The 25,443-nt window shown below is 32.3% G+C and overlaps 3 protein-coding genes across 6 annotated transcripts; 1 reads left to right on the top strand and 2 right to left on the bottom strand.

Annotated features, from left to right (window-relative positions):
- Nucleotides 1-2,651: 2,651 nt before the first annotated feature.
- LOC114175003 (outer dense fiber protein 2) lies at nt 2,652-8,123 on the top strand. 3 transcript variants are annotated; one of them, XM_028059755.1, is made up of 9 exons: nt 2,652-2,922; nt 3,068-3,173; nt 3,377-3,436; nt 3,925-4,027; nt 4,279-4,876; nt 5,577-5,706; nt 5,840-6,007; nt 6,126-6,242; nt 7,762-8,123. In XM_028059755.1, the coding sequence occupies exons 2-8, from the start codon at nt 3,111-3,113 to the stop codon at nt 6,147-6,149; spliced, it is 1,146 nt and encodes a 381-aa protein (XP_027915556.1). In that variant the 5' UTR covers nt 2,652-2,922; nt 3,068-3,110; the 3' UTR covers nt 6,150-6,242; nt 7,762-8,123. The 3 variants fall into 3 exon arrangements, with proteins under 3 accessions (XP_027915556.1, XP_027915558.1, XP_027915555.1); XM_028059754.1 differs by having other exon boundaries at nt 2,653-2,922; nt 3,919-4,027; nt 7,762-8,121; XM_028059757.1 differs by lacking the exons at nt 6,126-6,242; nt 7,762-8,123 and having other exon boundaries at nt 3,919-4,027; nt 5,844-5,995.
- Nucleotides 8,124-8,977: 854 nt separating this feature from the next.
- Nucleotides 8,978-10,049, bottom strand: LOC114176264 (photosystem I reaction center subunit III, chloroplastic). 2 transcript variants are annotated; one of them, XM_028061246.1, is made up of 2 exons: nt 9,269-10,049; nt 8,978-9,169 (listed from the first exon to the last, which is right to left on the bottom strand). In XM_028061246.1, exon 1 carries the CDS (start codon nt 9,950-9,952, stop codon nt 9,290-9,292), a length of 663 nt encoding a protein of 220 aa, XP_027917047.1. In that variant the 5' UTR covers nt 9,953-10,049; the 3' UTR covers nt 8,978-9,169; nt 9,269-9,289. The 2 variants fall into 2 exon arrangements, with proteins under 2 accessions (XP_027917047.1, XP_027917046.1); XM_028061245.1 differs by having other exon boundaries at nt 8,995-9,174.
- An 872-nt stretch (nt 10,050-10,921) lies between these two features.
- Nucleotides 10,922-14,981, bottom strand: LOC114176263 (protein LTV1 homolog). The gene is made up of 5 exons (XM_028061244.1): nt 14,411-14,981; nt 13,321-13,761; nt 12,489-13,106; nt 12,246-12,373; nt 10,922-11,376 (listed from the first exon to the last, which is right to left on the bottom strand). Exons 1-5 carry the CDS (start codon nt 14,780-14,782, stop codon nt 11,373-11,375), a joined length of 1,563 nt encoding a protein of 520 aa, XP_027917045.1. The 5' UTR covers nt 14,783-14,981; the 3' UTR covers nt 10,922-11,372.
- Nucleotides 14,982-25,443: the final 10,462 nt, after the last annotated feature.

Below are 25,443 nucleotides of genomic sequence, written 5' to 3'. Positions count from 1 at the left end.
CTTTTTTAACAAATTGTTCAAGAATTTTATTTTGATATCCATGTGGTTGCACCTATGTTGTAATTTTTTGTCACAGTGCATCTCCCACACTCCTCTTAGAACAATCATATCCTTATAGATGCATTATAACTATTTGATCAATCTTCAGTGCAACTTTTCTATACTGACTTGTTTTTCACACTAGATGTACACTTTATGGTTGAACCTTTTGCTCAAATTTCCATATGAGTGTGTCTCTTACATCCATGTGAGTATATTGTATGTTTGTAATTGTAATCAAGCGATGAACCTCTAGTGTAATTTATATGAGTATATTTGTCATACATATAAATGTACTCGCAATATAATTATCTAACCTCTAATGCAATTTTCTATATGGATATGTTTCTCATATCCATGTGAAGGCAACCACAATACTATGATCAAACATCTATCTAATTTTATAAATGAGTATGTCTACTACACTTATGTAATGTAGTTGTAACATTGTTGTAAAACCTCTATAACAATTTTTTTTTTATTAATGCATCTTTTATATATGGTTGTAGACACAATCGTGTTTTTAAACCTTTAGTGCAATTTTTTATACAAAATTATCTCTCATACTCTTGTAACGTTTTACATATGTGCTTCTTTTAAACTCATGTGGATCCAATCACATCATTACAATATAATCTTTAATACAATGCATTGATTTTTTGTGTTATAACACTAAACAAAGTATACAATCTAATTGAATTTCAATCGGCAATTTGTATAAATCTCTTCTTAATTTAATACTAAACAATGACAACTGTATAATTAGTAGTATAATACAAATTTGGTTAAACAATACTACTGGAACAATAACATATGGTATGAACAATAAATTATCTCATGAGTCAAAGTTGATTTGTTGACAAAAATAACACGTAACATAAAGTATATTCATTGTGGAGAAGGAGAAACCAATTGTATTATCTACTTCCTTAACAAAAGTTAGACAAATATTAATTTTTGGTGCGTATCTGCCTACCCAATCTTGAGTTTAGTTTTTTTTTTTTTTTTTTTTTTGGGTTTAAATTGCACATGATGTTATTAATGACATTGAATCAATCCCTTTATTGTAACAAGTTTTGGAAAAAATAAAATACAAATGATTTATCCTGGTTATACCATTATGAGCAATACTAAGTTTATTTAATTAAAAGTAAGACAAATTGTGGATTCAATATATAAGTATTTATATATTCTGTTTTGAGTAAAAAAAAAACAATTGCACCTTTGAATGATAAATTTTATTCGGTTAATTTTATTTCAACTTCGTTAATGGTTAATATGATTAAAAATGTGTTTGCTCTTCAATAATTGTCATATATGTTTATTAAAGAAAAATTTAAGGTTAATATGTTATTTTTAATCTTAAAAGAAATCACTACGAATTTTAAATTTATAAAAAAGAAAAAAGAAATAAAGTGTAAAAAACTCTCTCTGTACTAACATTAATTCATTCTCTCTTAACAAAAACATGTAACAATTACTAAAGATTCCCAAACATGTCTTCAATTACTTCAATCATCAACCGATTTCAAACAAAAATATATGAAATTAAAGTATTTGTTTTAAAATTGTATTTTTTTATTGTTCTAAAAATAAATTATGATAGTATATATTGTACTGAACTGATTATTTACAATATATATATATATATATATATATATATATATACCATAAGTATTTATTTTAATTTTATTTTATTTTTTTAAAAATCTAGTTTATTAAAAAACCCAAGTTAATTTAATTGGAGTTGTGAATTTAGAAAATTTACATGTCTGGACAAAAGTTTAAATTTTTATATTTTTTATGAATATTATAATTGTAAATTGACGTTTAATAAAATAGAAAATAAAAAATAATTCGTTATATTTTGTTTAATATTTGATAATAAAGTAAGAAAACAAGTGAAATTTGAAAATCATACGTTGAAATTATTTTTTTTCTTATACTTTGTTTTACATTTTTCTATTTTTTTTAAATGACTTGTTTATGTGTTAATCTTATTTTAAGTATTTTTTAAAATTTGAAATAGATCAAGAAAAATAAAAGGAAAGATTGCAATTTATTTATTACATTTTCAAATAAATGATTTTCCTTCCTAACTTTTATTTTAGATATTATAATATTTGTACATGAATATACAAATTTAATATGTAACATTTAATATTTGTCTTATTCTTATAAAATCTTATAATTCTTTTATAAAATTAGCCTTTTTTCATTATCTGATGTTACAATGACTTATTTCACAAATTTTTGAATTTAATTATTTGAAACAAGACAATAATTAAAATAGAGAATTTTTATCTGATTACAACAATTTTGATTATGTTTTTGAGTAACTTTTTCACATGAACAATTACATGGCAATAGTTTACTGTTTTTTTTTTTGTGATGATTTGAATATACTAATAACATAACATTAGAAGGACAAGTATGACGTAACTATATCCATAAAAAAATGAAATAATTAATACATAATTTATCATAGACGTGATGTTATTCATATTTTTTTTTTAATTGTTCTCAATTTTATATCTGACTATTATAAACATTTATTCTATGCCGTATTATGTAGAGAATATAACATGTAAGAGTTAATAGTTCCGCTCCTGGATACATATTAAAAGTACTTGTTATTCGGCAAACAGTGCGTTTAAAAGGAGGAGAACGAAAACACGGGAATGCTATTCGGCGGCGCGGCTGTGGGCCTCTAGTCTCTTCCACCACCTCCGTTGCTGTTCCGATCACTTCTACGATCTTTTTGTTTCACTCCAATTTCGAAATTCCATTTCAATTACCGTCTTCAATTTCGAATTTCCATTTCAATTACTTTCTTCACTCTTCCCACTAATTCCTCTAAAATCTAATGTTCGTTGAAAAAGTGTAAGCCTTCTCAGTTTTGCTTATTTTATTATAGTTTTTCTTATTCAGTGTTTAGGAAATTTTGACATGCTTTTAGCGAAATTGTTAGGGTTTCTCTATTGTCATGGAATTTTGACATGTTTTATCTGTAATGAACTTTAAACAGGTACTGTTCTTCCTATGTGTTTGTGTCGAATTTCTTTACATAAATGTCAAATAGTTTCAGAAGTGATAATCGTTTTCCCTTAAACGTGGAGGAACTTAGAAACCAGGTAGTGATCCCTTCCTTTTAAACCTATCTACTTCTTGTTGAATTCCTAATTTTATATTACGAGGTCTGAATAGAATGGAGTATTTTTTGTATTTCAATGTTGTAATTTTCAAATATTGATTGGCTTTTCCACGCAGTTTGCGAGTGAAGTTATGCACCATCTCGTTTTCTTTAACCACTATATGTTTGGTCTATGATTTGCAGCACGGAAAAGAGAAGCGCGTTTTACAAAGTTCTCAGTCCCTAAGCATTCAAGCAGTCCAGGTATGTTACGTGGTTGGTAGGTTGTTGAGGCCAGTGTCAAATTTTACTGCACACTCTTCTTGCTGAACTTCAAAGTCAAAATAAAGCATGCTTAAATGTTAACATCACTCAAGTAGACATTAGTTAAAGAGGGAGAGAAAACACTTGGTAAAGGAACAATACAGAATGAAGTCGACCCTTGCATAGATCCGTTTGAACTTAGTTCGGTAAATCTTGCTGTAGTGGTATATGTTGAAATAAAAGAGAGATACATAGGCTGAATTCCTAATGTGTACAGAGCACATAGAGTTATAAATTGGAAAATACAGAGAGAAGGGCCTAAATCCATTACATCTAATACTCCCCTCAAGTTGGTGCATACAAATAGTGCGTATCAAGATTGTTACAAATATAATCAATTCTAAGTCCCTGTAATGATTTAGTAAATGCATCTACTAGTTTATCACTAAAATTAACAAACTCAGTTTTGATTTATGATGTAGATGCAGATACTAGAACAATGTGAGAAGTCATTAGCAGAAGCTCGGGCAGGAGATAAGAAACACATTCAGAGGTTGGAAAAAGAGCTGCTGAACTGTTCTCAAGAAATAGGTAGTTTGTTTTTTTCACTTATTTTTATTTTTGTGACATACATTTTAACTTCCATGGGTAAACAAATTTGGTGACAGAGATCGTTGTCATTGAAAGAGAAGTCCTTCTTTACCCCCTTCTTACATGTCTCTTTTACCTCAAAATTACTTTGTAATAGTTGTTTATATGGAATGCATTTATGAAATGCTGCTTAAAATTTTTGAGGTTTTTAGCACTCTTTCACCGGCCTAATCTGTCTGCACTTTATACAGATTATCTTCAGGATCAACTCAGTGCTAGGAATGCAGAGGTGAACTATCTGGGAGAGCGTGCTCACAGCCTTGAATTGAAATTAGAGGGGATGGAAGTCTTACAAGAGGAGGTTTTCAGCTTGAGGGAAGAGCTGAAACGATTCAGTTCAAAGCAATTTTCCTTGATCCAGGAACTAGGTTATAAAGAAATAGAATTAGAGAAGTCCACTTTGTCCATGGAGAAACTAGAGGACTCGATTTCATCCATAGCGTTAGAGTCTCAATTTGAAGTAGAGAGCATGAAGCTTGACATGATGGCCTTGGAACAGAGTCTTTTTGAGGCCAAGAAAATCCAGGAAGAAACTCTGGATGAAAATAATAAATTGAGTAAATCAATTGAGGAGCTCCAGGTTGCATTGCAGGATGCCCAAAAAATAATTATCTCTTTAAATGAAGAGAATAGAGAACTTAAAGAGAAGCTTGATACTGCCAACAAAACCTCTAAAATTTCTTCTCAAAAGGATGAATACTGGCTCGAAAATAAGGACAGACCACTACTCAAGACTCAATCTTCCTTGAGTGAACAAGGCAACAACTCTACCATAGCGAAGGACACAAGGTACATATTTAGATGTTTGAATAATTATTTTCAAGATGGGACCTTAAGTGTGTTATGTTAGTTGCATATAGTTTTGGAAGGAGGATGAAGATGTTTTCATTGGGATCTGCTGTTATCTTTCGGGCTTGACCTTCAATTGATAGTTTCATACTGGGGACTTATCAGTTAACGTTTTAGTGTTTAAGATTTAGGATATGAAGAGGGAGAACCAAGCCACTTAAGTATTTCACTATTCAATGTGGAACTTAGGTATCACACATAACCTGATAGGACAAGGAATGTGGGCCCAAGGTTTGGAGGGTGTATTAGAGGAGAAAAAAAAAAAGGTGTCAAGAGTAGTGTGTTGAGGTGGCAAAAGATGTAACAGAATCAACTAAGGAGTGAGAGAGAAAGGGATAAGGAGAATATAAGGGAGTAAATAAGAGACAGTGGGGGGAGGAAGAAAAATCTGTTAAGAGGGATGAATGCTGTATTCCTTAAAGGAGCTTGCTCTGTGTCAGTAGGATCATTAACCCTATTGAATTTCTGATACTTTTTGAGTAATAATACTGAAATTATCCCATCCATATTGTTATTCTCTTAGTTCTTTCTTCGAAATCTTAACATACCCAAGTTCGTATCAATTTGGATTGGATTTTTAAAAATGATTCATACGTTTCCACTAAATTTTCATGCAATGTTTTTCTTAATATTTCCTCAGCACTTCTGAAGTACATGGTCCGCATGTTAGAAGATCTGTAATCTTCTTAGATCCAGCTGCAGATTCAAAATGGGAGATGGAGAGTTCACAACAGATCCAAGAATATGAATGTGTTATCAAGAGGCTTAAGGTATGTTCATCCATCCAAACCTAATCATTGAAGTGGTCTATGTGAATTTGTTAATGACACTAAGTTTCGTAACTCCACGCAAATGATTTATTTAGCTATGAGATTTATATGGTATTTTGAACTCCTCTGCTAGGAAGAATTAAGAGAGGAAAAGTCGAGGGCTAAAGAAGAAGCAGAGGACTTAGTTCAGGAAATGGCAGAACTAAGATACCAAATGACTAGTTTGCTGGAGGAAGAATGTAAGCGTCGTGCTTGCATTGAACATGCATCCTTGCAAAGAATTTCCGAGTTAGAGGCTCAGGTATGAATTTACACGTTGAAATCTATATTTTATATATATTTTTCTTTCTCTTGCTAATTCATTAGAGTTCATTGAAAGTGTAACTTGCTTACGTTTTCGTATTTTGTTTTTATTTCAGCTTCAGAGAAAGCATAAAAATTAAAACCCCATATGTGTGTTGCCTGTCTCCTTCCTCAAATGTAGGCTGAGACTGTTCTAATTCGTCCAGATTCAGCAGTTGAGAATGACCTCAAAGGTTTGTATCAATGTATCCCAATCATATAATCATAAATTATGGAATCGTAGATACTTTTTATAGAAATAAATTATATATTACTGGTGGGATATCAAGAACATAGTCTTCCTCCCCATCCCCTTAGGTTTGACCTAACTAAGTTCATTCTTCCCTTTAAAACTAGATTGACTTTGACTTATAATCAAAATCTACCATTTTTACACACACTTATGATAGGAAATATACCCTTCAAATATTAGAAGCACTCAGCCATTACAATATTAAGTCATTATAATATTCATTACACTACTAAAAACACTATCAGTCGGAGAGTTAGAAGCACTCAAACCATTACAATATTAATGATGTTTTTTCAATTTATTATTAATAATGCTTTGCATCATTTTGTTTTATAAATATTATGAATATATAAATGTTTTGTAAATAATATGAATATTAAATGTATAAACATAGGGATAAATATGAAAACAAAGAGATAAAATAATGGAGGCAGAAAAAAAAAATTGTGTCATGGTGTTATTGTGTTATTAGGACATTTAGTACGTGGGTGAATGTTCTTGTAAGGAAGGATAAGGAACTATCGTAAAGTTTTTTTACTTTGTGAATGCAAGTACCAAGATAATTGAAATAAATCATAGAGGAAAAATAAATGTTCATGTGCATCCAAAATTAGTGGTGAAAAAAAATTATATTAATTTTTAGTTTGGGGTGGTGGTGTAATGTTGCAATTTTATATTAATTTTTAACTGGAAATGAATTTTAACAACAATTATATTAATGTATAATTTGATGAAATGCGATGACTACACACTTGAAAATAATTTCTTTTAACTTTTAGTTGTTTAGATTTGATTTAAACTAAATTCATTTGTGTATGAAGAAGGTGAAGAGGCATTGCAACAAAAACTTAAAAAGAAAATGTAAATTTATATAATTTTACGATTTTGTATAACAATAATACTATGTTACTATACGACGTTTAAATCTTGATTTTTACTAATTTTATTTCAACCGCTATTTGAACATAAAAGTAGTTTACTAAATACTTTTGTCATTACAAGTATCGAATTCAAAATGCTGGTTGGATGGAAAGTCCAGCCCATAATCATTGTATCTTGCATCTGTATAACCTTTGACCAAACTGACTTGTGTACGTCCTGAAGACAATTTGGTAGTTTTCAGGCATTATAGCCGCATAGTTCACATACTGTGGCCAGAAATCAATTGAGGAATAATTTTATATCTAATTTACGGAGGAAATGAAATAATAGAAAATTTTAATTGTGGAAGAACAGAATAGAATGAAAATGTAGTGATTCTCCCTCCCCTTTGTTTGAATCTTTAAAAATTGAAGTTTACTTCATTTCTCAATCATGAAGTATTGAAGTTTGCTTCTTGGCAGTTTCTACAACATTCATGTAGTGTCAATTTTCCTCTTCCATTTCTGACTCTTTTCAGTGTCTTACTTCAGCGTCTTACAAAATCAAGTCCACTAATTTGATTTTCCATTGTTTCTCAGGGCTTATGGTTAAGGAGAGCGTCCTGGCCAGAAAATTGCTTTATTCTGGACAACAGCACAGTCCCTCTACCTTCTTGTGAAGTAAGATTTCTTTAAGACGTCTTCTTATGGTTTCTATTGAATCTGAAAGAACCAAAGTAGATAGCATAGAAGAACAGGGAACGACCTGGCAGAAGTGACTAAGGATGCCGGGAGATTTTTACTTTTTTTTTTTTTTTTTCCTTTTTGCGTTGTTTAGGGGGGCAGGGAGGGGAGAAGATAGGATTGTAGGAATTGTGCGTGATCAACGTATGAATTTAGTTGGTATACAATTTTTTTATTGAATGATTCTTGGCATAATTCATTTCAAATTGATAAAAATAAACGATTATGTTTTTAAATAGCAAATGCACGTTAAAAATAAGATGACTTTCAGCATGTTCTGCCAACCTCTTTCCGTAATTTTACTTTCTCTCACAAATGTCAACGGAGTTTTATCAATGAGGAATATTTTCTCCTTCCAAAATATGCACATCTCCAGAAGAGGAAGTTAAAGATAGAAAAATTGGTCCCTCCACGAGTACACGTTTCACCAAAAGTTATAAAATAATCTCGGATTGATATTCTTAGCTTTGGAATATAAATCTAAAACAGACGGGACACCGTACTTATATATAGAATTATGACATCTGAAAGTTCGGACAGTGCCTAAATATATTAAATTTTCAAGATAGTTGTACACCAACTACCAAATTTTGATCTCAAATTGCATGTCTTTCCTTGAATTCCGAAAATACAATCTTATGTTTCTTAACGTGATAATTAATTTAATTGCTTTAATTATGTAGTTTAAATATTTATAACAATTATTGATGATTAATTATAAATTTTGAAATAATTTAATTTAATTTAAAATAATTTTATTACCTTGATTTTAATTATAATATGTACAGACTGTAATGGTCATAATCAATACAATAATATATTTTTATAAATCAAAAACCAGCACTCCATCTACGAAACACGGACGTTTGCTTTACTTTAATACCTTGGTATAGTTTATAGTTTTTTGCTATGATCGATTTAGTTTTATTAACTATTTAAGAAGAAAATGCAATTATTTCTGTAAAATGAATCTTCCCAGCAATAGTAAATCCTAGAGATGTAGCAAAAGTTGTATAGAAAAAGGTGTTGTATTTAAATTTAAGAATGAATAATTTTGTGGTGAGATAGAAGGTGAGTATAGGCATTGAGTGATTGAGTAATAGTGAAGAAATTGAGCATACAGATAGTGAAGTGTTATATAATGGAAGAGAATGAGAAGAGAAAAGAAGCGAAAAGGTTGAGATGCATTAGATTACATTACATTACATGGATTAAAAAATGATACAAAGTGAGCGCATAAACATCCCACCCTGGCTTCCTCTATCTGATCTGAGAAGAGAAGAAAAAAGGCAAAGTGAATAATAATGAGAGATGAAAAAAAAAACACAGAAATAGAAAGTGAGAGAGAGAGTGAAGAAGGGACCTTGGGAAGGAATGAATTGGGCTAAACATCCTTGGCAATGAGGTCACCGTTGATGAGCTCTCTGTAGGCAGCAACGGGCCAGCTGAAGCCCCGGAAGAGCAAGCGAGAGGCGAGAGGAACGTCAATGATGATCTCTTTCATGGTGGGTTTTTTCTCATCCCTGATGGCAATAAGGTAGCTCCGACCCACCCACCCGATCCACCCGGCGATGTACAGGAAGAGGAACCCAGGAGTGATGAACTCGCCCCAGTGCCTCTGATCACCGCTAACGATCAGGTGCGGAAGCCCGTCGGCACCGCACAGAAGCCCCTGCTTCGCGTAGTTGTCGAACCGCCGCTTCGTCTTCTCCACCGACGCCTTTATCGCCAGGGCGGGAGCGCTGTCCGGCTCGTACAGCTTCAGCGACGACTCCAGCTTCTTTATCGACTGCTTCTCGCGCTTCGCGAACTGCTTCGACTCCTTGCACGGGGTCAGACCGGAGATGTCCGCGACGGCGGGGAGCGGCGCCGAGAGCAGGATGGAGGAGAGGGCGAGGGCGGCGGAGAAGGCCTTCAGATCGGAGGATATGTTGTTGTCGGAGTTGTTGGGAGTGGCACTGCAGACAATGGTGGGACGCAGTTTGGCGCCTAGTTTGGGGCGGAGGGCGGCGGGCTTGGATAGATTGGTGGGAATTGTGAGCGACATGGTTGGTTGTGTGAGAAGAGAATGGAGTGAAGGGTTGTAAGAGAAGTAAGAAGGGAAGGTTTTTAGATTCTGATAGAGGCAGATTGGTGGTTGTTAACTAAGGAGATAGTTGTGGATTGTGGATAAGGTGAGGAGAGTGAAGAAGCTGACTTGGATTCTCTTTATTGGTTGTGCCACTCTCTCATCTGTTATCTACTTTGGGTGGGATAAGCGAACGTCATGTGCCCGCCTCATGCCTCATAATACTTTAATTAACACGCACCTCCCTTTCTTACATCTTAGCATTCCTATTCATATTTTCCACGTCAAGTTTCATCTTTAATTCACAGTGGATACTTCCATTTCTACTTTATACCTACACAACATCAATAATTTTTTTTTAAATATAATATAGTTTAAGAAGAATTAAATAAAAGTGTAAAAGTATTAATTTTTATTAGATATTAGATAGGGATAAAAATTTAATGGTGTTCATATAGAACTTTCCTTCCTAAAATTTGTAGGAGTACTAGTTTAGAATGTTACTCTACTGCATGAACGAAGTGAGATTACATGCAGAAATGCTAATATTGACTTCTGACAGCTTAGAGTTAAAATTAGTTCAAAACTAAATAATTGGCATTTATTATTGCAGACTTCCAAGCATCCGATACTTGCACAAACGCCCCATAGAGCTCGTTATACCTCATAAATGTGTGGTTTAATATATTAAGGAACATGTACATTGAAAATGTGATCATTCGTGTTTATGTTCAGTATTACTTTTAGTCATCAAATAACATGTTAAGTTTTGCTAGTTATAACTTGGCTCACTTGCTGAAGGAAAAGCTTCTTCATATTAAGCGGAATTTTGGGGTGTCTATCCAGCATTACAGCAATAGACTCAATTGTTCATTGTCCGAATTCTGTGCAATAACTACGGGATTCGGCCAAGTACAATTGTATCGATTCTAAACTCCACCAAACCTGTTTATCACATAATGGAACCTGAAATTCAAAATTTGGAACAGAACTCCAAAGTTCCAAATTTTCTAAGTCATAATGTAGGCTTTTACATATATCATAGTATATTGCACCAAAGGCATAACATATTTTTCTTAACTCAACTCAGAAAAATAATCAGAACTATTTGCGTATCCTCCTGTATAATTAAGGCCAAAACAAAAATCGTACATATGGTTGCCGTACTTTTGATTTTAAAAACAAAAAGCCACAAAACTTTTTCACCAATAACAAAATAATGATTATTGGTAAACCTTATGAATAAAAATAGCAAATAAACTTCCTGAGCACATTCTTGCTTGTGTAAAAAGATTCAACAGCCATGTGCGACAGCATCCTCATAGAACCTCAAAAGCTTTAAAAAGGACGAACAGCAGACACACGCACGAGTGACAAGCCAGTACTTCTAACTGTTAACTTACCTACAAGAGATACATAGGAAAACAAAGTCAACACTTACAAAAACACATAAGCCACAGCATCTGGACACACGCATTTAAAGTGAGAATAAACACAAATTATGCCTTCATTTCATCGCATTTTTTGAAATTCAAAGTTTGTAATCATCCCTATCCTAGTCAACCATATAACGTGAGCACTGGGCACACTACAAGTCAATTACAAGATTCGAATATATTTTTACTGAACCAATACATGTTAACGAGGTCTGCGAGCCAAGACCAGCATATAAAAAAAATAAGTTTTATTTATCAGATAGAAAACTATTTTTCTTTCCAGGAAAGATACAACACTCAAACAATAATACATCTAAAACAAAACATGTGAAACCATCATAAACATAGGATTCAGGCTAATGCAATCGAAATTATCAATTTAAATCATGATTGATAATTCGATACCCCTGAAACACATTTCAAAATAAAGTGAAGGAACTTGACACAAGTTGAAACAATTCAAGCCACCGAGAAATGTCTAAACTTACTAAAAAGCCAATCCCTCCATAAAAGTCAAATTTGTTGGAGTTTGATAGCTTTGAATATTAATATATACACAATAATTGTGTATATTTAATAAATACAACATTTAATAAATCCCACTGTACTACCATAATGTCTTTTTTCTGTAACTCTATCTGTCATATCCCTGTACTGTGATATCTGCTTCTACGGTATTGGGGCATATCATCACAGTACCTGTGGCCTCATCTGATGATATTGATCTACTTTCACCTTTTAACTGAAGGTTTCATATAATGTAAACATACATGTAGGAACCAATGCATTCCATTTTTGTATAAAGTCATAAGCCAATTGAAAATTTGAAGACTTACAGAAGATGAATGGAAGAAGGACCAGACACAGCAGCAGCCCTCTGTGCCCGATGTGCTTCAAATCTATAAAGCTCCTTTGTTTCTTTTTTAGTGCGACGTGCCTCGCGACGTTCCTCCTTCACAGCAGCCTACAAAACAACACAACCAACCATTCCTGTCAATGTAAATGGCAATAACAACAATAGTGTATAAAAGGAAAACATAAACATAGGTACCATAGAATCAAGTTGGCAATATAGATACCTTCCGTTCTTTCTTCTCCTCCTTTGTCTCAAGGCCATGTTGTTTTCTCTTGTTCTGTTCAGTTTTTGGAATGCTCTGGCCTTTAGACTTTTCAGTGGAATCTTTCCTACCGCCAGGAAGGAAGTCTACAGGAAGTTTCTCTTTTCCTCTAAGGGATATTATTTGATTAGAGGAACCCAAGACTGCAGACACAGTTTGAGCCAATTTCTTTTTCCTAGAGACTCCAGGTGCTTCAATCTTTGCAGGGTGATTATCTAAATTAGAGTACGTTGAAACAATAGTCTCACAATCCCAAACTTCTGATTCATCACTACTTTCTTGTACAAGTACAACATCCTTGTTCTCATCTTCAACTTCATACCCCTCAGCATATTCCTTGCAACGACGGATCACATCAGCAGCAGAATCGTCTTGTTCCTCATGTGGGGCCTCTTTATTCTTCAATAAATCTGCAGGAACCTTATACTTGTCATCATCAAGTTCTAGATCATCCATCCCATGGTTCTTAAGAGAGTGTTTGAGCTTCAAAGCAAGGGACTCATCTTCATCGGCGTGATAATTTTCATAGTAATCACCATCATCTTCATCATTATCAGTTCCATATTCTTGACGTTCAAGCTATGTGACAGAAATAAACAGAGAATGAGAAACATAGGTTAAAAGACATAATACTTGCAATTGTAGCAAAGGCAAAATCTGGTAAATGCACCTCAGATACCAGAAACAGAGAGGCTCGACATGCCTCATTAAATACTATAACTCCTAAAGGGAAAACAACGGCAAACCGAAATATTGACACACAGAACAAAATGTTATGTATAGCAAAACTCACCAAATCAAATTGCTCATCCAGCAAACGACGAGCTCTTGGCTTCTCACCAACACAGTCCACCCCTGGTACACCATCTGTTACCCCATGAAAAGGTCCAGAATCGTCTGTATCTCTGGAATGGGTAGAGACTTGCAGTACATGTGCACTGTTTGGGTTTCTATTTACCAGAGATTCCTCAGAAAAACTCGTTTTATTACAAATATGATTTTTTTCTTCATCTTCATCTTCTAGGAGATTTGCCTGAACAACAAAGTCTTCTTCCAAATCCTCAATATCAGATCCCAACCGTGACACATCACTGTCATCAAGCAATGCAGCCACTTCAGGATCAACCGCCTTCTGCACCCTTACGCTGGTAGTCTTGGATGCAACACTGTACAAAGAATTCTCCTCGGGCTCTCCATGGGACTCAGAAATTTGCAATTTCGAAGCATCATATGCCTACACTCACCAGCAAAAAAGAAAAACGCAACCAATCAGTTTCCACTTCAACAAACAACCTAGTAATCCATCCCTTCAATTGAAACTCATATTAACATCATAGACCTCAATTTAAATTGTAAACGAAACAAAAATCACTAAGGCCGCGTTTGAGTTTGCAAAATGCCAAACGCATCCATAACTTCATGCGCACAACTACAAATAGAATTATAACTTTGGGTGGGAATGTTCGTTTGATGACATCTTTGATTATTCCAGGGAATGTGGAGACGAGAAAAAATAGTCCTACATTTGTTATCAAAGAAGTACACCTTCACAATTTGAACCGTTTCTATAATGAGAAAGGGTGAGTATCGTGTTAAACAGGAATGTAACTGGGCCTGTTCCTGCTAGGTTATCTTTCTTCCATTAATTTATTTGCGAATTTTCAACTTTTTTTTCTAAAATTATTAAATATTCAAACCTAGCATGTTTACGGGAATACATCACTGGGTATAATATTCCTTGGAGCCAAAAATCACACCCTAAAACAAACACTTCCTTTCTTATTTGCACCTATCCTATGAACCGAGAACGAAAATCAAAGACACAAACCAGTGTAAGAGTCACCAAATTTCAGATATAAAAAAAACGAGAAAGGTGGGAGCACCTTAATATCACGAGGGAGGTGCTGAAGCTTGAACTTGGGGTTGTGAAAGAAAGCAGCACCGGCGCCGGTATTCTTGATTTCTCTCAAGTGACTCAAGTAGTTATAGCCATCATCCGGAAACCCTAGCTCCAGAATCTCCTTCCTGACGTCCTCTGGCAACGGGCCACCGTTAACTCCGTCGTAGTCGTCGTAGTCATCGGTAGCATCGTCGAAGCCGGCGTCTTCAGCGTCGGGGAAGGAAACGGGGTTGTTGTCGACGCGGACAAAGACGCGGTCGGATTGGGAAAAAGAAGGGTCGGAGGAGTCGCGAGCGATGAGCTGGAAAGTGGCAGAGTTCTTCTTGTCGATGAACTTCTTCTTCCTCCCTCCCATTCTGCCTTCCAAGTGTTCGACGAAAGGAAAGACAGTAACAATTACAAGGTGCGTCAGAGTTTCGGTAACGGTTGGGCGGCAGTGTTTGTTGTGTTTCGAAAAGTGCTGCTCTCAAGCTTTAGGTGTTAACTTTGCGATTTGGAACAGTGGTGGGTACTACCAGAAGAAGAACGGAAACCCTAAGCTTTGGGATTTTTTTATAAGAAAATAACAAATCATTAGTTTTTATTTGATCTAAGTGAAAATTAAAAAAAAATACAATACCTCCTCTTCTCTTCCAAGAAAGTGGAATAATATTAATATTTCCGTAGTTTAAAAAAAATTATTTTATATTTTTTATAAAGATAATAATATTTTTCTTTAACGTTGTATAAATATTTATTTTCCTTTTATTTTTATTAAATAATGTTTATTTTATTATTTTTTAATAACTTGATATTCATTTTCCTTACTTTATTTAAAATGATTTATCGATAAAAACTTTAATTTTTAAAACGAATTGTCGAAATATAAAAAGTAAAGCTTTTTTATTAAAAAATTAAAATATAATAAACAAATCATTCATTTTTATTTTTATTTTTTAATCTACTTTTCAACATAGAATAGTTTATACATACATAATTGATTTTAAAATACATGTGGAGAAAATTACGAACATTTATATAAAATTTAAAAATTATTCGTCAAATGTGTTATGTTGCTTTTCATTTATATATAATCATGATTTTTTTAAATATTATTTTTGTAAGAATACCTTCGGAAATAAAAAAGTTTTAAACAAATAAAATGGTTTAACGAATTCAATCATAAATTTAAGTGGAAAGGGATAATTTAAGTATTTCATTCAAATCAAATCTATTAAATTTCGATCGTTGATTATTCTATGTCAAATAAATACATTTTAGATTATGTGTACGTTTATTACATCATATTCGTTATTTTTTTAAGGTTAAATATATACTTTTCTCTTACTCTTAGTGAAAATTTAAATTAGTTTATTTTTAAAATTTTATTCAATTTAACTCCCAAAATTTAGAATCGTATGGATTTAATCATTTCAACCAAATTTTATTAAGTTTATTTATTTAACGTTTTAAACACATCTCACTATATCATTTGAGTTGTTTACATCGTATGATATATTATTGTTTCAATGTTAGTCAATAAACTATCATGAAACACATCTGAAACGTCAAATAAATAAGGGTTAAATATGTTTTTGGTCCCTTAAGTTTCAGCGAAATTTGGAATTAATCCTTCATCAAAACTTTTGACCAATTTAGTCTTTCATCTTTCAAAATGCGTGAATTTAGTTCTTTTAACCAAATTTTGTTAAGTTTATATGAGGTTTTAAGCGCATTTCATGGTAGTATTTAAATTATTTACATTGTTTGACACATTATTGCTTCAATGTTAACTTAAATACTATCATGAAATGAGAAACGTCAGATAAACTTAACAAAATTTGGTTAAAAGGACTAAATTCATGCATTTTAAAAGATGAAGGACTAAATTGGTATAAAATTTTGATGAGAGACTAATTCCAAAATTCACTGAAACTTGAGGGACCAAAAACATATTTAACCCAATAAATAAACTTAACCAAATTTGGTTAAAATGACTAATTTCATGCAGTTTTAAAGTTAGAGATTAATTAGGAACAAAACTTTGAAGAGAGACTAATTTCAATTTTCACGGAAAGTTAAGGGACCAAAAACATATTTGACCATATTTTTTTATAACTATTTTTGTTTTCTAGATTAACGATATTTGCTTTTTGTAAAAAAAATATTCAATAATATCTTAATTTATTATTCTCAATAATTATTAATCGTTACTAAATTAAAGCATATTTAGGAAAATGAAGAAACATGTATAAATGGTGAGAGATAAAAACTCTATTAATTATTTTGTCTAAATTAAACTCGTTCTTTATATTAAACTTCTCTCATTTTATATTTGTCAATGCACTTGTTTTTTTTTAAAAGGTATATTGTTCGTATAATACTCACTTTGGGGCTAGTGTGTCAAATAGGTACCCGGTTTAAAAATAGTGTCAATTGCATCCCAACTTTTGAAAAAGTGCTTCAATTAGGTCAATTTTAAACGGAGTTGACTAACATCGTTAGTCAACGTGCCATGTGTCAGTTTGTGACTTTTTGATTTTTTTAAATTTTTTTAAATTTTTTTAATTTTTGTTTTAAATTTTTTTAAAATTTTTTTGAAAAAAAAATGCCACGTGTCAAGTCCTTGTGTGTGACACGTGGCATTGTCAGTCAGATGTCATTGTATTGATCTCGATTTAGTCCTCATATATGTCTTTTTTTTCAATCTAGGTTTAATTCATCTTTTGGTCCTCTAATTATGATGTGGGGTTCATTTTGGTCCTCTAATTTTTTTGAGGTTCAATTTAGTCCTTCAGTTTTTGAAAGAGGTTCAATTTAGTCCTCGACGTTAACATCGTTAAAAAAATTAACGGCAAATTGTTTTAATGTGATAGTGTGCCATCTATTCATTAGGTGGCAGTGTATTGAGATTGGGTGATGTGGACTTGAGTTAAAAAAATTAACTTTGTTTTGAAAGGGGTAAATCTATTAGGGTTAGGGTTCTTTGAAAATAGGGAATTGAAGATCAAATTGGGGGGTTTGGTGGAGAAGCATAATCAATCCCGGAAAAACCAAACGAAGAAGAAGGATTCGAAGGTGAAGTGTTCATTGTCGTCTTGGCTGTGGATTTGAAGAGGAAGTGTTTGCTGCCCACAGTTGTAATATGGTGCTCCATTGTGAGAAGAAAAGCCACCACCGTGAGAGGAAAAGCCACCACCATGACTAGATGAGCTTGGATTTTGCATTATCCGTGAAGTACACTACGAAGAAGAAGAAGAGTGTCCCCTCGACATTGTACACCAAATGTTGAAGAACTCCTGCACAAAGAAGATGAATTGTGAAATTAGGGTTGACCAATTCTCCCTCCAGCTATCAAAAAACCTGCCACGTTTTTTGTTCCAAAGTGACACAGCTGCACTATTCTGACGCCGTTTAACCAAAGATAACGGAAGGGACCAAATTAAATTGTTTTAAAAAACTGGAGGACTAAATTGAACCTCACAAAAATTAAGGGACCAAAATGAACCATACATCTTAATTAGAGGACCACCAAAATATGAATTAAGTCTTTCAATTTATTACCTAAGTATGTTAATCTGATTCAATTTTATCCCAAATTTTTTTAAAAATTAAAATATTTTTGTAATCCATTTTTTATAAGATTAAAAATAATTAAGTATAAATATTTTTACAAAATTAAGTACTAATATTTATATTGTTCCTCTTAATTTCAGACCAAATTTATTATTTGTATAAATGTTATACTAATTTTTTTCATTAAAAACGACTTTTTAACATATTACTTTATTAATTACTTTTTTATTAAGTACTCATGTTTTGTTAATTTTTTTTTTCAAAATAGAACAATATTGTCTCTTACTAATTTTAAACCAAAATTTCTATTGGTATGAATGTTATACTAATTTTTTTTATTAAAAATGACTTTAGCACTAAATTTTAATATAAATATCAAATACTTCATTTTTGTAAAACTTTTATAATTAATTACTTTTAATTTTATAAAAAATGAATTTTAATTATTAAAAAATATTAGGTCAAAATTGAATCAGATACATATAAGTAGGTACTAAATTGAAACACAAAACATATATGGGGACTAAATTGAAATCAACAATGACATCTCATAATGATACTGACACGTGGCATTGCAATGCCACGTACAATGCCACATGTCACACACATGGACTTGACATGTTGACACGTGGCATTTTTATTTTTTTTCAAAAACATTTTAAAAAAATAAAAAGAAATTAAAAAAATTAAAAAAATCACAGACTGACACGTGGCACATTGGCTAACGGCGTTAGTCAATTCTGTTTGAAAAGGACCTGATTGAAGTACTTTTTTCAAAAGTTGGGATGCAATTGACATTTTTTTTAAACTGGGTACCTATTTGACACACTAGCCCCAAACTGGGTACTATATGAGTAATTATATATTTTTTAAATCATCTATATTTATTTCATCCTAGTATATTTTCATCTTTGTCATTAAATTGAATCTCACTTATTCGTTGTGTATTTAAAGTATAATCTATGGAATTTTAAATCATACCTATTGTGAATTATTATAAATTGCATATTGTTTTAGAAATTTAAGGGTAATCTATAAAATCTACATCGAGTAAAAGTAAAAAATTAAGTGATTTATAAGAAAAATAATATATACAAATGTAAATTTTTAAGGTTTTGTATCAAACTTCTTATATAGGCAGGCAATTCATACATGATCAATTTCCCCCTAATTTATCTTAATAAAACAATTCCAACATATTGAAGATATTATTATTTTCTACACTGCTTTATTTAAGTCTTTAATGATTGTTTGACTATGACCTTGATATAAAAAAAAAAAAAACTATAACTCAAATTTTAACATAGTTTGTAATTACGATTTTTTATTTTAATGGATTGTCTTTTATTGTCAAGTTAATTAAATTGAAAGTTTTTTCACCACTAATATATTTTGTGATATAGTCAATTTTAAGAATATACAAATGATGTAATATTTTTATAACTTCTCATGTCTCACGTGTAAAAAAATTTGCTTCCTTCTTTCATCTAAAATCTTACCTTATTTTCATATTATTTAAAATTATGCAAGTGACTTTCCAGATAAATATTTAAAAACTCTAAATTATTCAATTATTATATTATTGGATAAAAATATTTACTTCCTTTTTTCATCTAAATCTTACCTTATTTTCATATTATTTAAAATAATGCAAGTGACTTTCCTGATAAATATTTCAAAACTCTAAATTATTCAATTATTATATTATTATAATATTGGGTTAAAGATTATTAGATCAGTTTTCATTTCTTATTTATCTTACTATGATTTTTTTTTAACATTTAATATTTTTTATTTCTTTAAGGTGTTGTTTGAATGCTTAAGATAGGTTAATTGAGTTCAATTTAATTCATATTTAATATAGTAATTTACGTAATATATATATATATATATATATATATATATATATATATTATACATAACTATATGTTGCACATTGCTATTCAATTATATGATTTTTTAGATGATTTCCAAAATTGTTGACATAGTTTTCTAATAATGACTTATTCAAAAGTTTATTTTTATGTTATTTATCAATGGATTATTATGTAAATGAGTTATTAAGATTTTTTGTGTGTCTAAATTACTTAAACGAATGTGTACGTGAATTGACAAACTTATGTACTGTAAACAATTTACTCACAGAGATATTTATTTATCTATGAATTAACTACCTATAAATTATTTTAACACCACATTAGCAATGGTTTCCATATGTCAATTTCTTCCTTCAACAATTATCATGATTTATGATCATCTTCTCTATCGTTAATGACATTTTTTCTTATAATGAAATAAAATAAACAACAATGATGAATAACAAATTATATACATAGATTTAAATTGAACTCGTTTAAATAATCAAATACTTAATAAAGAAGAAAACAAAAATACTATGATGTTGTGTTTGTCAAGAGAGGCTATCAAAAATAATGATGCAAGTGGACACACATAAGAAATTAACAATATAATAATTTATTATGTGAGTTTTCGTTTATCATAATGTCATATTAAAACAAAATTGTCATTGACATGATTGTTTTTGTCTTTGATAATTGCTCATTGTTTATATAAATATTTGACATGCGCACAAAAAGCATGACATTATTGTTGAATTGGAGATAAAATGTCGACGAAAGAGACATGCAGGTGATTAGGTATACGAACGGGTTTCATGAAGAGAATTTCAAAATACTCAAATATGGATCCTTACCCGATATAACGAGCACATTATTGATTCTATGTTAGTAATTTTGGGTCATGCATATATATGACACATAACTAAATGTGTTAGGACTATTATTTATAAAGTTAAATAATAAAGTGATCTGACTAAATTAAATATTTGGCTAAAGACATATGTCATGAAAATAAATATTGTGTAGAGACCAGTTAGTAATTTTTAATTTGATGAGGGGCCAAATTATAAATACTAAAACTTACTAAAACTTAAGTAATTCAGATTATAAATGGTCGTGGTCCCCTTCTGAGAGCGCACAGAGAGTCATAACGTACTTTTCCTGTTCCTTTCTTCTTATCCCCATCAAGAGAGAAAATCAAAGGGAAATCAAGGTGCTCTACAGGAAGAAGATCACTGCTCATATAGGAGTGCTCTAATATTATCCTTATGGCCAATTCAGGTACGCTTCCGTTTACTATGATTATCAATATGGCTATGAGATATTGTTTATGAGTTTATGATTGATTATTACAATATATTAGGATCATATTTTGCGTTTATGCTGACATGTGGTTTCAGAGTCACTCATACTTGATTCATGTTTGTCTTTGGTTAATTTAATTAATTTCTATTCAGAACCCTAAATCCCTAATTCTGAAACACGCTTAATCCCAATTTTGTTTTTGGGAGAAAAACCCCAAATTGAAAATCCTAGGATTTCTTAAAACCCTAATTGAAGTAAATTTATTTTAATTAATTAATTTTGAATTTTGGGTTCAAGACATTTGAACATAAGGATTTATATTTTAGAATATAAATAATTTTATTTATTTTATATATTTTTTTGGTTGTTTAATATATAAAATAAATATATTTGGTTTTGGAATAAATATATTATCAAATTTTGGTTTTGTTTAATATTTTAAATGAATTAATTGAATCAAGAAGTCACCAAAGTGACCTCTCTTGAGTAGATAGTTCATGAAAAATGTTAAATATTGGTGTTTATGTACGTTCATGCGGGTATTAATCGGCCCAAAGGAAGATTAATATTTGGCCGAATTGCATACACACATGTGATGATAAACATGTGATAATTATAAGGATTTACTTTGTCGATGATAAATTAATCCAAAGATTAGTTTGTTGTTGGACGTGCTTTATTATCAATGTTTGATCATTACAACCAGATACCTCTAGCAGTTAATATTACTGTCCAGTTAATATTAATGGTGCATTGGGTGTTTTGGGATGGGTTAAACCATTATTTGAATATTTTTATAATGATTTATTTTATTATGTGAGCATAATAAGTTATTCCTCTAGTTTTATATATATAGCTTCAGTTGCTTCTGTATCTGCCAATGTGTGAATTATGTTCTGATCCTCAATGGAACAAATTTTAAGGACTGGAAGGAGAATATTGAAATTATTCTTGGCTGCATGGATCTGGATCTTGCGTTAAGGACTGAGGAACCCCCTACTCCTACGGTGGAGAGTACTCTTGAAGAGAGGAGGGATCATGAGAAGTGGGATCGCTCAAACCGCATGAGCATAATGATCATTAGGCGCGACATCCCATAGGTGTTTAAGGGCACTGTTTCTGACACGTTACTACTGCCAAAGAATTCCTTGCTGAAATTGAGAAGCGCTTTGCAAAAAGCGATAAGGCGGAGGCAAGTACTCTTCTTCAGAACTTGATCTCCATGAAATATCAAGGCAAAAGAAATATCAGGGAATATATTATGAGCATGCCTAATATTGTCTTCAAACTCAAGGCACTAAAGCTTGAAATCTCAGAAGACTTACTTATTCATTTGGTGTTGATTTCTCTTCCTGCACAATTTAATCAGTTTAAAGTATCTTATAACTGTCAAAAGGATAAATGGTCTCTTAATGAGCTCATTTCATATTGTGTGCAAGAAGAGGAAAGACAAAAGCAAGACAAGACAGAAAGTGCTCATTTTTGCAAGCACCTCAAAGACTAAGGGCAAAAGAAAGAGATCGGAGGATCCCAAGAAGGAAGCTGCTAAGGGTTCAGAACAAAAGAAACAGTCTCAGGAAAATAAATGTTTCTTTTACAATAAGACTGGACACATAAAAAAAGAAATGTGACAAATATCATGCTTGGCGTGCAAAGAAAGGTATGTTTCTTACTTTGGTCTGTTCTGAGGTCAATTTAGCGTTAGTACCTAGTAACACTTGGTGGTTAGACTCAGGTGCAACTACTAACATCCGTGTTTCTATGAAGGGTTGCCTGAACTACCGGAAGCCGACTGATTCTGAAAGATGGATATATGTTGGAGATGGCAAATCGGTGGAGGTGGAGGCTATTGGGCATTTTAGATTATTATTATGTACTGGTTTTTATTTGGATTTGAAAGACACTTTTGTTGTGCCGTCATTTAGACGGAACTTAATTTCAGTTTCTTATTTGGACAAATTCAGTTATTCTTGTTCATTTGGAAACAATGAATTTAGTTTGTCTTTTAATTCAAATATTGTTGGAACTGGTTCACTTTTGGCTTATGATAATCTATATTTGCTTGATATTGTGACCACCTATAATGAAACCCTCAATACAGAATCTCATGGTACTAAACGTAAAATTGACAATACTCAATCAGGAGCATTATGACACAAACGCTTAGGCCACATCTCTAAAAATAGAGTTGAATGACTTGTGTCAAATGGAATCTTAGAGTCCATTGACTTCACAAACTTTGATGTTTGTGTTGAATGCATTAAGGGCAAACAGACCAAAGCGAAGAGATTAGGTGCATATAGAGCTTCAGACGTCTTAGAGTTGATTCATACGGATATTTGTGGGCCATTTCCTACACTTTCTTGGAATGATCAACAATACTTTATATCATTCATAGACAATTACTCAAGATATGCATACTTATTTCTTATTCATGAAAAGTCACAGTCTTTGGATGTGTTCAAATCTTTTAAAGCTGGAGTTGAAAATCAACTTAACAAAAGAATTAAGTCTGTTAGATCTGACCGTGGTGGTGAGTACTATGGCAGATATGATCGATCAGGTGAACAACGTCCAGGACCTTTTGCCAGGTACCTAGAGGAGTGTGGAATTGTCCCACAATACACCATGCCGGGATCACCCAGTATGAATGGTGTAGCTGAGAGACGAAACCGAACTCTTTAGGATATGGTAAGGAGTATGATTTGTCATTCCACCTTACCAAAGTCACTATGGGGAGAGGCACTAAAGACGACAGCTTATATTCTGACCAGAGTACCAACTAAAGCAGCTACTAAAACACCTTATGAGCTTTGGATTGGGCGAAAGCCTAGTCTAAAGCATTTCCATGTGTGGGGTTGTCCAGCTGAGGCAAGGCCTTATAAGCCAAATGAAAAGAAATTGGACTCCCGAACAGTAAGTAGTTACTTTATTGGTTATTCTGAGAGATCCAGGGGATATAAATTTTATGATCCCATATTAAAGACAATTTTTGAGACAAGGACTGATACATTCTTTGAGGATATTGAGTTTGGGGGGAAGAATCAGATTAGGAAATTTGTTTTGGAGGAAGAATCGGTAATAATTCCAGAACAGATTCAAACAATTACTTTTGATGAAGTAAGTTCGGAACCTCCACAAAACATTGCTGATGAACCCCATACTCAAGATGATTTGGTTGTTCGTGAAGAATAAACTCAAGATCCTCAACAACCTATGCTTCATGAGCCATCACCGTTGCAGAGATCCATGAGAGAAAGGAGAAGTGCCATTTCAGATGATTATGTTGTATTTCTCCAAGAAAATGAAGATCCTAACAATGGTGTGATGGAAGATGATCCAATCACCGTCCGTCAAGCCATACAGGATCCTAATTCAAAAAAATGGATTGAAGCAATGGGGGAAGAGTATAAATCCATGCAAGACAATAAGGTTTGGGAACTTGTCCTATTACCAGAAGGTGTGAAACCCATTGGTTGTAAATGGTTATTTAAGACCAAACGTGATTCTAACGGTAATGTGGAGAGGTATAAGGCTCGTCTTGTAGCTAAGAGATTTACTTAAAAAGAAGAGATTGACTTTAAAGAGACTTTTTCTCCAGTTTCATCAAAAGAATCTTTTAGGACAATTATGACTCTTGTTGCGCATTATGATTTGGAGCTTCATCAAATGGATGTCAAAACGGCGTTTCTCAATGGTGACATTGACGAGACGATCTATATGGTGCAACCAGAAAATTTTGTGTCGGGAGACCCAAAGAATATGGTTTGCAAATTGACTAAATCCATTTATGGACTAAAACAAGCATCCCGTCAATTGTACCATAAATTTCATCAAGTAATTCTCTCATTTGGCTTCGAGATGAATCTTGTTGATGACTGTGTGTATCACAAGTTTAAGGGGAGCAAATTTATTTTCCTGATCTTGTATGTTGATGACATTCTGCTTGCCACTAATGATATAGGCATATTGCTCGAAACTAAGAAATTTCTGTCAAAGAATTTTGAAATGAAAGATCTTGGTGACGCCTCCTTTGTATTAGGAATTCAGATACATCGAGATCGATCTCGGGGTATTCTAGGATTATCACAAAGGAGCTATATCGATAAAGTTCTTAAAAGGTTTAGCATGCATGAATGTAAATCCGGGGATACTCCAGTTGATAAGGGAGACAAATTCAGTCTCAATCAGTGCCCAAAGGGAATTTTGGAAATTGAGGAAATGCAGAAGATTCCTTATGTGTCAGCTGTAGGGAGTTTAATGTATGCCCAAGTATGTACGCGTCCAGACATAGCAT

This window comes from Vigna unguiculata, chromosome 3 (genome assembly GCF_004118075.2).
Source record: "Vigna unguiculata cultivar IT97K-499-35 chromosome 3, ASM411807v1, whole genome shotgun sequence".
Taxonomy (NCBI): domain Eukaryota; kingdom Viridiplantae; phylum Streptophyta; class Magnoliopsida; order Fabales; family Fabaceae; genus Vigna; species Vigna unguiculata.
The sequence above is the reverse complement of the archived record's forward strand: the minus strand, read 5'-3'. Positions and strand labels throughout refer to the sequence as shown.